Below are 13,389 nucleotides of genomic sequence, written 5' to 3'. Positions count from 1 at the left end.
ATTAAAGACCTTAAATAACTCAACTTTCGGATTAAGATTTTCTTTTAAAAATCAAATTACTATTTCTATTTCTCTCTCTCTCTCCCTCTTACCCTCTCATTCGTTCGTGTTTGTTCTCCCTCTTTCTCTCTCTTTAGTTTGCATTCGTTCTCTCTCTCTCTCTCTCTTTCTTTCTTTCTCCCCCATCACCCTAAATTAGTTGATTATCGTAAAGTAACTGTTTACTTAGTCACTAATAAATTTATCGCGTTCAATTAATTGTCAGTTGAAATTCATATTATCAACCTCTCTATGCTCAGGCAATTCAAAATCTTCTTCATATATCTTCATTCCATCATGAAAGTTTAGGAATCACCTCTACGGGATCGGGATTAGGAGGAAGTCTCCTATCTGCATTTGAGCTCCTCGCACTGACATTGTTAGAAACAGTGGCACTCGAAGCAATGACAAACTGGGTTAAAGTTACATCTGCTGTGCCACCACTTTCCAAAGGTATGGGATGCTGCCGAAAATGTTCAAGCATGTCTATAATGGTTGGAAACCACAAGTGTTGAACTCTGCACTGTCCCAAATCATTTAAGGTCATTCTCAAATGCTGAAACAGTGAAATAAATATATATATGTTAATATTTAGTTATTATTATGATTATTAAAATGCTGAAAATGGCACTAATTATTTTTTATGAAAAAAAAATTAAATTAAAAAATAGTCAAATAACAAAGGACTCATTGTAATATTGTGTATATTATAAAATGAAGATGATTATTATAAATTAATAAATATGATAAATTTAAAATGATATTTTAGAGTACATTTTATTCATATTACCTTGGCTCTTCCCTGAAAATTGAAAGTTAAAACAAATTCTCCCTTCCTAGTTTCGCTCTGCCTAACCAAAAATACTCCATGACCGGCAATACCTTCATGTAAAACTAATTGGGCAGCATCCGATCTTGGCAGTGTCCCATGAAACCATGGGTATTCTTTTAATGCAGCAGATAAATCTAATTCTGTTTCAGCTACTAAAAAAAATGAACATTGATTAAAACAAATAATGCATTGAAAATGATATAGAAATAATGTAAAAGTTATAGGTAAAATTTAAGAATAAAAATACTCTAAAAACTTTGCATAGGTAGAATACATGCCCTATTAAATTTTTACTTGAGTAAAAATAAAAAACACAAAAATGTTTCAAAAGGAATAATAGAGTTACTCAATTTTTAAAAAAAAATTTGGTGTACTAAATTTAGGTGTCGTTAACAGCATAGTCATTGTCAACAATTCAAAAATTATATTTTTGATTAGAAATAGTTCAATATGGTATTTTACTAAAAACATTTTTCAAAAAAATCGTAATTTGAAAAAAACATTAAGAACAAAAAAAATTTTATAATAAGAAAATGTTAAATTATCTAGATAATTATATAAATAACTTACAAGTTTCAATGTCATTTCTTGAAGCGCACAATTCTGAATTACTACTTGATGGAACCCATGAATTTGAATTCTCACCATTTTTTAATGTTCCAGAACCTGTAACTCTAGGTGGAAGTTCAGGAGGCACAGCTCTGTTTTCATTTTCAACTATATTATCTTCAACACTTTCTGAAGAAGGAATATTTGTTTTTGATTTTTTATCATCAGAACAAAGCAAACTTTTAACTTCTAAATTTTCATGAATAGTTAAGGCTGTTCTCATACAATATTTAATAGTTGCCAACCAAGATCTCATGTCATCAGTATCATGTGCTTCAATAACATATTCCATATGATTTTCTGCTTTTAAAACAAATGTATTTTCATGATCAGGCATTTCTAAAGCAGTCGTTTCTCTAGCTTCTGTTATTAAAAAACAGAAAACTCCACTTCTAGGCTTGACAGACTTGGGTGGAGAATAAAATTCTAACATGTAACCTCCAACAGTTTTAACTAATGCTAAACGACATTTCTCCCATTTGTGAGTTCCATCATTATTTTCTCCTATTAAATAATTTACAATACCCTCCTTCCTACATTCGACTACAATTTTAGCCAATTTTGTTTTTGAACTTTTTTCCCTAGATTTTTCTTGATGAGACAGCTCAGTTTCATCACTGTGTTGTTTATGAAAAAACCCCTTGCCTTTTTTCAAACTTTTGAAAGAAAGTCTACGAAAAAAAGGTTTGTGGTGTACTTTGGGAGATGGTGTACTATTTCTTTGTTCAAAATAATCATTTAAGTCTTCGTGACTGCTAGGCTTGGACGATCCGTTTAAAAATTTAACATCCTTCAAAGAATTCCTCTTGGCTATTTCTGACTCAAAATGAACAATAAAAAAATCCATAAACTTTGAAATAAATTCTTTGTGTGACAAAGTTTGCAAATTATTTGCTAACGAAGATGAGTATTTACAGAAAGCATTGGCTAAATCGGTAGCAACAGTTTTTGCTTGAACATCACAAAAATCTGCCCATTTAGCATCTTCTTCACTTTCCAAGTTTACGCCAGAAGCAGCCATGGTAAAACATCATTTATTGCTTTTTATTAGGCCGCCGCTGATTTTAATTAAAAAAACAAATACAATTATTGAATGTCAAACTGACACAGAAACATTTTCTTATCATTAAATCAGTGTATGAAAGTAAATCCTACTGAATTAATTCAAAACCACTGTTGTAAAGTTTTGAATCAATTACAAAGTATAATTTTTTTGAACGGCGTACAAAACTTTATCGTTTACTTGAAAACATTCGCGATCATTTTAAATTGCATTTAAAAAAAAAAAAAAAAAAAAAAAAAAAAAAAAACAAATAATACTGTTTCATTAAAGATTATTAACAAAATTAGAATAAAAAAAATTGATATAAATATTCAATTATTAATTTAAACAATTCACGCTAGTTAAATATACGATATTTAAAAAAAAATTAAGTTTTCACCAACCACAAGCTATTTTAAGTGATATTCAATAAAACTTATTAAATAATCTTTATAAATTGAATGTATTCCTTAATTGAACATAAAACCACATGTAATTCTTTGAAAATGAAAATTGTAAATGGTGTACATCCATTTTTTAATAAAATTTAATAATCTTAGCGGTTTTATGTTAACAATTATTTTTCTCATATATGTTAACAATAGTTTTTACTCGTTTTTAAAAATCAATAACACCTTCGAATTACATTAGTACAAACATAAAAATTTACAAAAATTTTACAGTTTCATTTAAAATTTTGTGTACTTTACTTAATAAATAAAAAATAATTTTTTTTCATACAAACACATTTAAAAATTAAGTCACGTAGAGTACTGATTTTTAATGTTAATTTCTCCTAACTATAATGATCATTAATAATTTTTTACCAAATCATTTAGTTAAATAGAAAGAACTAAATGAAAAAAAAAAGAGATAGATCAATGTTTAAATATTGTTCGTAATTGTGTAAATCATGACTGTTCTTTTTTTATAAAAAATTATATATGTATATACCTAATTAATAACAATTAAATAATCCAATAAATTGTAAATTTGAAAAAGAAGGATAATTTAAAGGTGATAAAAACTAATTAGTACAATATTTTATTCACTTAGTTTTAGTTTTTAGTAATAATAATAAATAATTATTAAATATTATATCTCCTACAATAATTTAAGAAATATAATAAATATATAAAGTTCACTAATTAACATATTGATTTTGTGTATAATACACAAAATATTATTTTCCAATATATATGCAAAATTAATTTATTGAAACAGATGAAGAGCATATTGATCACAGCCTAATTTCCAACCATTTTACTCAATTTTTTAAAAAATGTTAATTTGTATATATTTATAAAATAAATAGGATAAACATATAAAAAATAAATACTTATATTTTAATTTACATTAGTTTTGCAATAAATATTTTAATAATTAACAGTGATATTATAGTTTTGAATGACTGACGCTACCAATAATAAATTTTTTTTTTTAGTCATATTTTTAAAGTTTTATTTGGATAACTTTATAAGAATCCATTGTTACTTTTTTATTTTTGACATAGTGCATTTAGAGAATATTCAAATAATGATTAAACTTTTTTAAAACACAATTTCATTATTAAAATTAAATTACTTTATTGAATTGTATTTGTTGTAGATCAGTCTTAATATTTTCAGTAACCAGAAAAAAAAAATATTTAAAAAAACAATTCCCTTACAAACTAAATTGGTAAACAATAAAAAATCATGCAACAAAATTATTTTAAAAAGAGCTGTGATGTTATTTAAAAGTCAAATGCCTAAACCCATTATTTTAAACAAATTAACGAGACTTTGATTTAACCATTTAATAATTTTAGACATTTGCCAAATTAAAAATATTTATTCGTTTTATGGATTCGATAACTATTAGATAAATTAATTTGCTAACAATAAAACATTTCAAATACATATTTTTTTTTAAAATGTTATTGTAAACTCAGTTTTTTTTGACTATGAACATACTGCAGTTTAGCCCACACACCTTTGCACATGTTCTGTAACCTCACATCTTTAAAATCCTTGGCTAAAATATATAGGTTTTCTATTAATTTTTTGGCAGCTGATAATTTTCCCAACTGAATTAAACTTAATGCTATATACAGCCTACATCTAGCTACCAACAAAGGCTCTCCAAGTTGAAAGGCAATTTTAAGTTGTTGAAGTGAAATTTTGCCAGCAATTTTTGCCTGAAAAATTAACAATTAATGACATAATAAACATACATAAATGTGAAACCTATAAATTTAAGACATCATTATTCTTGAAACGGGACATATTATTTCTTACTCAACACATAAATAAATATATATATAAAAATTTAAAATGTGATGAATCTTACATGATTTTCAAATTTATCTCCCAAAGCTGAAAAAGCACCTCCAAGAGTAGATAGCCACGACATGGCCTGCTCTTGCTCTTGTCTCTGTAAAACCAAATTGGATATTTTCTCGTTCCACACGTAATCAATAACTTCAAATTTAGGTTTTACTAATTGAAATTTTATGCAACATTTTTTTGGATATATGTGTGATGACGACTGCATCAAGCCTTTGGCAACTGCATTTGAATAAAATTCAGATACCTTAATCAAATGACTAAACGCGGATAAAAAGTATCCATCGACTTTTAAAATTTTAACAAATTTTTTTTTTTGACATTTATTGTCATCTAATTCGCGTGAATCAATTTGTTTAGGTTCACATAACAATGAAGAATTCAAAATGAATTTATCTAAAAATCTATTTAAATCATCATAAACGTAAAACTCAATGCAAATGTCGTTCATTTTCCGAGCCATCAATATTTCGTTCTTGTTTACTCAGCTCGTGTTATAATATATTGGTCACGTGTTAAATATTATGAATTAACCGAATCTTACTTTATCCATTATATTTATAATGGATAGTTCTCATTTAAAAATTTTAGCAAAATTTTTGCAAAAGGATGTTCAAGAAAATTTAAAAATAAAAGCATTGAATGAAGTATTAGGTAATTTTTTTTTGTTTCTTTTATTATGCCGACGTTTTGTAAAAAAACTTTATTATTAATAATATGTTTTTTACACGGGAAAAGGGTTAACAGGTAGCAGAGAAGGATGTTCAGTAATCGAAAACCCTGAAATTGGATTATTATTAATTGATTGTTTAAAAAGTCAAAATGAAATTATATCTAAAACAACTTGCCTTTCATTAGTAAATATATCAGCTTTTCAAAGTGGAGCGAAATTTTTATTAAGTGAAGAATTAAAATGTGTACGTATGGTATTACAAAAAATTATGTAAATTTTTAAAAAATGTTAAGCAATCGTTGTAATAATTTTGATAAAGTTTTTTTTAGTTAGTTGATAAAAAGTTATTACACATTACTTAAAATTTTTTTATTTTAGGAATTATTAAAAAGCCTTGTTAGCCATGTGGTTAATTCAAAAAGCAAGGTAGCAGATGCAGCCTGTATGGTTTTAGCAAATTTAACTCAACAGGATGAAAATGCTAAAATAGTTTTCAATTGCCTAAATGAAGCCAACATTTCATTATTAGATCTGATTAATATTTTTGTAGCTGTTAAATACAATGAAAAAGAATGTAATTTAAATTATTTAGGATTTTTTTTATTAAATTTGTCACAAATCAATGACTTTCGAAAGTAAGTACAATATTAAATAATTTAATACTATCAGAACACCATAGATATTTATATACATTTTATTTCATAAAAATTTTAATGAATGGCAATAGTAAAAAAAAAAATTTTTAAGATATTTATTTTACATTTAAATAAAAAAAAAAAAAAATGTTTTTTCAGATTATTGTTGGAACCAAACACATCCCTAATTAAAAAATTATTTCCTCTTATTCAGCTTTCCGAGTCTTCAGTTAGAAAAAATGGAGTGGTTGGAATTATAAAAAATTGTTGTTTTGATTCAGGTAAATAAAATTTATATGAATAAACATGGCTCAATAATTTTTCTATAATTTGGATTTTAATGAGAGTGTCAAAAATTTATTTCATTTTATTACAGACTATCATGAATGGCTATTATCTTCAGATATTGATGTGCTTCCATATTTGCTTTTACCATTAGCTGGTTCTGAAGAATTTGATGATGAAGATAATGAAAAATTACCTATCGAGCTACAATATCTGGGGGAAGAAAAAACACGAGAATCAGATCCTACAGTTCGAAAAACAATTTTGGAAGCTCTTTTGCAGGTTGAAAAATTTTTTTAAACAACATGTTCGAAATAATTCAGCTAAAATAAATGAGTTTATTAATTGCTTATTTTTGCAATATTTTATTGATATAAATTGCTAATTTTTTATTTTAGCTTTGTGCAAAAAGAAAAAACAGGGAATTCATGAGAGAGAAAAATGTTTATGTTATCCTTAGAGAATATCATAAGTGGGAAAAAGATAAAAATATTCTTTTGGCTTGCGAAAATTTAGTTGATATTCTTATTAGGTGAGATAATTATGAGATTTTGATTGTTTGATAATTTTAAAGTTTAATTTTATTTATACTATTATATTTTTTATTTATTTTTTTGCAGAACTGAAGAAGAAATAAATGAAAATAATTTAAAAGATTTGGAAGTCCCTGAAAAGTATATTGACAAATTTAATGAAATGGATGAGCTTTATCTTAAAGATGATTAATTTTATATTATTAACTATCAAATCAGAGAAATAATTTCAGTTTTTTTTTATCAATGATTTACAATATATATATATATATATTTTAAATATGTTTGGTTCTTTTGTGAATAAAAAATCATGTTTTAACAATTTAATTGAAATTATTATTATTATTTTTTAAATATTTAAAATTGGGATGAAATATAAATGTGAAAGTGTTAAATGTTACTGTATCGTACATTAAAACGGTTTAAAAAAAAAAAAAATTTAAATTTAAAATCAATAATGATTTTCGCGAAGAATTAATTTAATTTAATTAGAACAACAACAACAATATTTAAAATTTTTTTAAATGTATGAGTGTAGAATGTTAAATATTCTATAAATAATGCCACTGCCACTACTTTATATTAATTTTAAATTAAATTAACAATTAATTAAAAATAAATTTTTATTTGTTTATGGTGTTATGTATCCTTTATAAGAAAAAAAAATTAATTAATTTGGGTTATTATTTACTATTGCCATAATAATCAATTTTCATGAATTTAAAAAATTTCTGTTTTAATATTTCAGAATAACGTTTAATTAGTTTTTTTTGTTTTTAATTGTTTTTTTTTGTAGTAAATGATTATTTTTTTATTTCTTACAAAAAAAAAAAAAAATGTTATGAAAAGTACAGAACTTAACAATTGCACATATGAATGAAAAAACAAAAATCAATGATGGAAAAGAAGCAATAAAAAAGGTAAAAAATTCAAGGGAAATGTTGAAAGAACTTCATTTAAAAACTATAAAATTTGATGAAGAAAATATAACGTGTAAAAAAGAAGTGAACAAATTAAAAGAACAAATCGCCCATGTTTTGAGTACAATGAAAATATTAAAAGAAGATCTTAATAAGGCTCGTGATATATTAAAAAAATCTAACGTCAAATAATAAATTCGAATTTTTATTTATTTCACGTAGTGAAAAAAAAAGGAATCAACCATTATTATTCATTCCTCTTATGGATCACTAAATGCTTATCACGAATTAAATATAAATTCAAATGAGAAATCGAATTTTTTCAAATTAAAAACTTTTTTTTTTTAATAATAAATATTATCTATGTACATATATGTATTTTTTCGAATTCGTTATTAAAAATTTCCTTATAAAGAAAAATATTAAAATTATGCCTTGTTAATAAATTTAATTAAACGAACCACTAACTAATAATAAATAAAATTAGTTTATTAATGGCGTTTCATGATTGTCATAAAAGTGAAATAATGCATGTGTCTCTTCATTTTCTCGTTATGTATTTTTACCCGATGTGATTTTCAGTGTATAGCGGCCATTTTGAAAAAAAATGTACAAATCAAATCTCAATTAAAACTTTTCACCAAATATTTTTTAAACCTAACATTTCTACAGTAATAATTTAAAAAAATTTAATTTTTTACATTTTAACATTATATAATGCCAAATATTTATATATATTCAACTAAAAATTTTTAATATATTGAAAATAAATTTAATGCCAAGGTTTTTTATTTATTTATTTTTTTTGTAATACTGTCTACGGAAATCGTCTCCTAGGATTTTTCGAACTTTTAATTATAAGATTTTGCATGGCTTCTTTTAAATCTGCCACATCTTTTTGCAATACTTGTAAATCTGTTTTGATTCGATCTTTTTCGTCTTTAAAGTTTTCTTTACCTGCGGCATGAATTTTATGTAAATAATTTTTATTATTTTTTTTATATGATTTATCGTGTAATATACTTTTATTACAGGGCAACTGAATCATCTCATCCGAATTAATTCTCGGTATATCACTCAAACTTTTTTCCGATTCCAATTTAATAAACCTGACTTTCAATGCATTGTTTGCACCAGCTAAAAGTTTTTCTATTTCATTTATTTTGCTTTGAGACATTAAACTTATCCATTTTTTTTTCAATGAATTTATTTTCAATCGTTCGGTCCAAATTGAATTTGCATTAGATTTATTTTCCATGTAAATTTTTATTTTTTTTTAAATTTTACTTATTGCCAAACATTTTACGCGTTCGTTTTCTTCTGCTGTTAAAACCGCGCTCGCAACAGGGAATTTTTTTTTTTCGCGCGCGTTAGCCAATCAATTTTATTTCTTTTTTGAATTTTCTTACTCTATGAATCACGTAATTAATTTTACTTAAATTTTATATTCTTGTGATAATTTTATTTGTGATTTGTCCGACGGAATTTCTATAAATTATTTATATTGCTATGGAAAACAATTATTTTAAAAACGTGAAATTTAATTATTTATTATTTTTTTTTACTAAGATCCTGTTGTTAAAACACTTTTTTAATTAAGTAACTAACCCTGAAAATTTAAATAAGTAATCACGAGATTGGAATGCACGTTTTTATCGATTCGTCATTCGAATGACAGAAGATATAAAAATAATTTAAACGTAAGTAAGTAATAACTAATTATCGATTATTTACAAGATATGTTAAAAAATTTGTATGTTTACTTACCTTTAAGATGACTGAAAATAATTGGAATGTGCAGACATCATGTGAATTTCTATTGAATAGTTTCAAATAATTAACTTGTTTTCATTGAAAATTTTCTTTTTCCCATGTTTTACAACTGCCACAATCTATACCTAATAAAAAAAATTATTTAAATTAATGAGGAAACATTCATTTAAATCATTTGTTATAGAAATTTATATGAAAACTAGCCAAAAAAAAAAAAAAAAGTTATTTCAATGTCGACATTAACAAAAATTTACATTAAATTATTTGACATTAGTTAACAAAAAAAAAAAAAAAATTAGATTTGTATTGTATAAACGGATCGATTAAAATTAAAAAAAAAAAAAAATAAAATAATAAATAACATTATTTAAATTGTTATAATTAATAATTGTCATTTAAAAAAATTTATTATAATAAAAGTATATGAAACGATATTTATTTACAAAACGACATTAATATAATTTTCGCGAAATATATATATATATAAAAAAGTGTACGTGTATGTATACAAACATTTCATTTTTTTTTATATGATTAAATAGTATCTAGCGAAACAGAATAATAATAATAATAATAAATAGTCGAGTCAAAAAAAAAAAAAATTTAATGCTCTCATTTTTACTACGTAATGTTTTCATCACGTGTCTTATAATATATATAATACTGTAATAATAATAATAATAATAATAATAATAATAATGTAACATTTTGAAAGATTACAATTTCTTTTTTTTCGCCTTATGAACTTAAATTGGTTTAAAAAAAAAAATAATAATAATAATAATAGTAAGTCTTTCAAAATAGAGAGAATATTTTAAAAATCAATAGAAAATTTAAACACTGGGTAGTAAATAATTTTTTTTTAAAGCTTTAAATTTTTATGATACGTTTTGAAAAGAACTAGTTTTTTTTTCATAAGATAGAAAAAAAAAAAACATTTCTGTGGTCATCAATATAACCGTTATAAAAAAATTGCAAGTTTCAATTAAGATCATAAGTTTTTCTTTTTTTTTTTTTTTTTTTTAGAAAAATTAACGTTTACCCAAAAAAAAGTAGGTTTAGTTAATTATAAATAATTTAATAAAAAGACAAAAAAAAATTCAATGTAAATAATAATAATATATATATATATATGTATAAAAATTTAAATTTTAAATGACGTACTTACTACTTACTGTATTATCGTTATAATAATAATTATTATTTATGTTTTAAAAAAATAAAAACATTTTATATCCTTTGTATAAAATTCAAATCTGGTAAAATGTTAATTATTTTTTTTTTTTTTTTTTACCAGAAGCAATTTAATACAAACTTGCATTTTATATATATATAAAAAAAAAGGATTTAATTTAAAAACGATTTCATCTTAAAAATTTTCCGTTATTTGATCCTGCTGTGATCGCTGCTAGCCTTTTACTTTCGTAAACAGCTTTTGGAACTTCTGATCTTTCTAGTTCATCACCGGATAAATCAAGATCTTGCATCATTTGCATTATTTCCCGTTCTTTTTTTGAGTCATCTTTGTTCAGGTTTAATGTTGAACCTCCCGCCGTTGTGCATCGGAGTTGAAAACCTTAAATTTGCTAAGCTTCCATACGATCTGCTACGATGTTCTTGACGAATCGAATAACTAAAAGCTCTTTCGTTCAAGTGACCCTTTTTCCGATATATTCCAGTGTTGAATGGACTTTCGTCGTCGTCTCCCGGAGAACCATCTGCCATGGATTCGTCGTTCAATGGAGAATTACCATTGGGTATCGGACTGTACGGTACGTCCACGGGTCCTTGACCGTTCGAAGATGTGAGACCGTGATTGCCCATGTAAATCCCGCCGTCGGGAAGCATGGGAGTCGGTATCGGTACAGGTACGGCTAGGGGCACTTTATTTTTCCTGTTCTTTTTTTTCTTTCCGTTTTCCATTGTTGCGTATTGTTGTAACAAGTACGATTCGTGAGGAAAATGTCCCGGTTGATAACTAGCCACGGGTGACAGAGGTCTGTTGGATGGCATGTATAACGGTTCTTCCATCGCGTACACGGGCGGTATTCCCTTGGATTTTTTTGACGAAAATGGTACGATGGGGACCGGAGACGTTAAAGGAACGAATTGAGGAGGGACTTGTCTAGCGGGGAATGGCATTACGTTTTTAGGCCGGTGCGAAAACGTGCCAGCGTGAAGCAGAGACTTTTTTTTACCTCCGTGATTGGGTAAAGTCGTCGGTATGTACATTATCGGATTCGAATATCCGTTCGGAGTGAGGGTCGAACCGAAACCGTTGGTTCGCATGAGGGACCCATTACTGTAAACAGGTTGATTCGGTATTTTCATTCCTCTCGTATTTAAATTATTAACGCTTTGAGCATGCCTCATCATTGAATGATTTATGAGAGAGTTTGCGTCGTCCCGGTATTCATTTGTATTCTTTTTCCGTTTTTTTTCCTGTTCTTTTTTTAATTTTTTTTTGTCATCCTTAAAGGGAGGCGGAGGAGGAGGAGCCGGCGTGACTGCTTGCCTCGGCCTTGCCGATTTTCCGATTTTCATGGAATTCGAACTGTAAGCAACGTTCGTGCTCCCGTATATATTTTCATTGGATGAAAGTCCGGCCCAAACTTTATGATTTTCATTCCCGTTGTAAACGCTCACGTCATCTCCCAAAGTCATTTGATCGACCGATCTCAACGTTCCCAAGTTTCCACCGTGACTGTTCAAAGTTGTTGTGCTTCCGTTTTTGCTGTTGTTCTTAGACGTTTGTCTCCAAATTTCTACGCGATCGATAGAATCATTTCCCTGATTGTTTCCGTATAAACTACCTTTCTCGTCTATGTGTTTCGCATACGATGAATCCGCGTACGCGTGGAAGCAACATCTGACTAAAGCATTTGCAGCCATTTCGCGTTTACATATGAATGCGTGACATTCCAAAACTTTAATCCCTGTTATTCGTCGTAAAATGGCGGCAAACAACGGAGGATGCGATGGATTGGGAGTTCTCGCGAAGGGACTGTCGAGGGGCAGAAATTTAGGAGTTGAAGGATTTTGTGAAGCTTTTTCAGGTACCAAAACATATCTTACGGCCGCACAATAATGAAGGGATTCAATGGGAAAAAACCTCGTAACTTTTTTATGATTTTCGTCAACGTTTTCCAATAAGAGTCCGTTACTCCAAACGCTTAACCAAGAATCGATTCCCCTGGCACCGAGTGCTCCTTGTTCCGGATATAATTCCTTTAAAGGTTCTTGTATTCCTTGTAGCCCATCTTTCGTTACGTGTGGAACAGCCGATCCCATGTACAAAACGCGACATCGGCATATGGGTGTTGATTCGGGACTACTGCGATTGGCATTCATCTTCATCATATTTTTTATTTTTTTTATTTTTTCATAATTTCATTTTGATCCAATGGCAATGTCATCAGCAACTTCTGAAAAGAAAAGAAAAGAAAAAAACTCATGAAACAAAAATCTTACGTCTAAATATTTCGTAATTTTATAAAATCATTCATATTACGCGTTTCTTTCTATCTATCTTTCAATCGAATCAATTTAAAATATTAATTAAATTAAATTAATTTTTTTCATTAATAATAATAATAATAATCATATTTAATTGAAATAAAATAAAACCCATTAAAAACGTAAAGAAAGTAAAAAAAAAAAAAAATTATAATTTTTTCGGTTAAAAATTACGGTTAGATATATTTAACCGTAATTTTTAACC

The 13,389-nt window shown here is 26.5% G+C and overlaps 5 protein-coding genes across 5 annotated transcripts; 1 reads left to right on the top strand and 4 right to left on the bottom strand.

The window, feature by feature from the left end:
* Window positions 1–334: 334 nt before the first annotated feature.
* Window positions 335–2,501, bottom strand: Phum_PHUM231600 (signal transduction protein lnk-related, putative; the record flags this gene model as incomplete). The annotated part of the gene is made up of 3 exons (XM_002425967.1): window positions 335–595; window positions 830–1,023; window positions 1,442–2,501. 3 exons carry the CDS (start codon window positions 2,499–2,501, stop codon window positions 335–337), a joined length of 1,515 nt encoding a protein of 504 aa, XP_002426012.1.
* Window positions 2,502–4,440: 1,939 nt separating this feature from the next.
* Phum_PHUM231590 (uncharacterized protein) lies at window positions 4,441–5,402 on the bottom strand (the record flags this gene model as incomplete). The annotated part of the gene is made up of 3 exons (XM_002425966.1): window positions 4,441–4,701; window positions 4,854–5,245; window positions 5,384–5,402. The coding sequence occupies 3 exons, from the start codon at window positions 5,400–5,402 to the stop codon at window positions 4,441–4,443; spliced, it is 672 nt and encodes a 223-aa protein (XP_002426011.1).
* A 10-nt stretch (window positions 5,403–5,412) lies between these two features.
* Window positions 5,413–7,168, top strand: Phum_PHUM231580 (uncharacterized protein; the record flags this gene model as incomplete). Its single annotated transcript, XM_002425965.1, has 7 exons — window positions 5,413–5,503; window positions 5,588–5,775; window positions 5,901–6,157; window positions 6,317–6,438; window positions 6,534–6,724; window positions 6,841–6,974; window positions 7,063–7,168. The coding sequence occupies 7 exons, from the start codon at window positions 5,413–5,415 to the stop codon at window positions 7,166–7,168; spliced, it is 1,089 nt and encodes a 362-aa protein (XP_002426010.1).
* A 1,544-nt stretch (window positions 7,169–8,712) lies between these two features.
* On the bottom strand, window positions 8,713–9,153 carry Phum_PHUM231570 (uncharacterized protein; the record flags this gene model as incomplete). The annotated part of the gene is made up of 2 exons (XM_002425964.1): window positions 8,713–8,852; window positions 8,919–9,153. 2 exons carry the CDS (start codon window positions 9,151–9,153, stop codon window positions 8,713–8,715), a joined length of 375 nt encoding a protein of 124 aa, XP_002426009.1.
* A 1,879-nt stretch (window positions 9,154–11,032) lies between these two features.
* Phum_PHUM231560 (uncharacterized protein) lies at window positions 11,033–13,019 on the bottom strand (the record flags this gene model as incomplete). The annotated part of the gene is made up of 2 exons (XM_002425963.1): window positions 11,033–11,117; window positions 11,245–13,019. The coding sequence occupies 2 exons, from the start codon at window positions 13,017–13,019 to the stop codon at window positions 11,033–11,035; spliced, it is 1,860 nt and encodes a 619-aa protein (XP_002426008.1).
* Between the last annotated feature and the right edge of the window lie 370 nt (window positions 13,020–13,389).

This window comes from Pediculus humanus, genomic scaffold (assembly GCF_000006295.1).
Source record: "Pediculus humanus corporis 1103172107592 genomic scaffold, whole genome shotgun sequence".
Taxonomy (NCBI): Eukaryota; Metazoa; Arthropoda; class Insecta; order Psocodea; family Pediculidae; genus Pediculus; species Pediculus humanus.
This window is presented reverse-complemented; position numbering and strand designations above follow the sequence as displayed.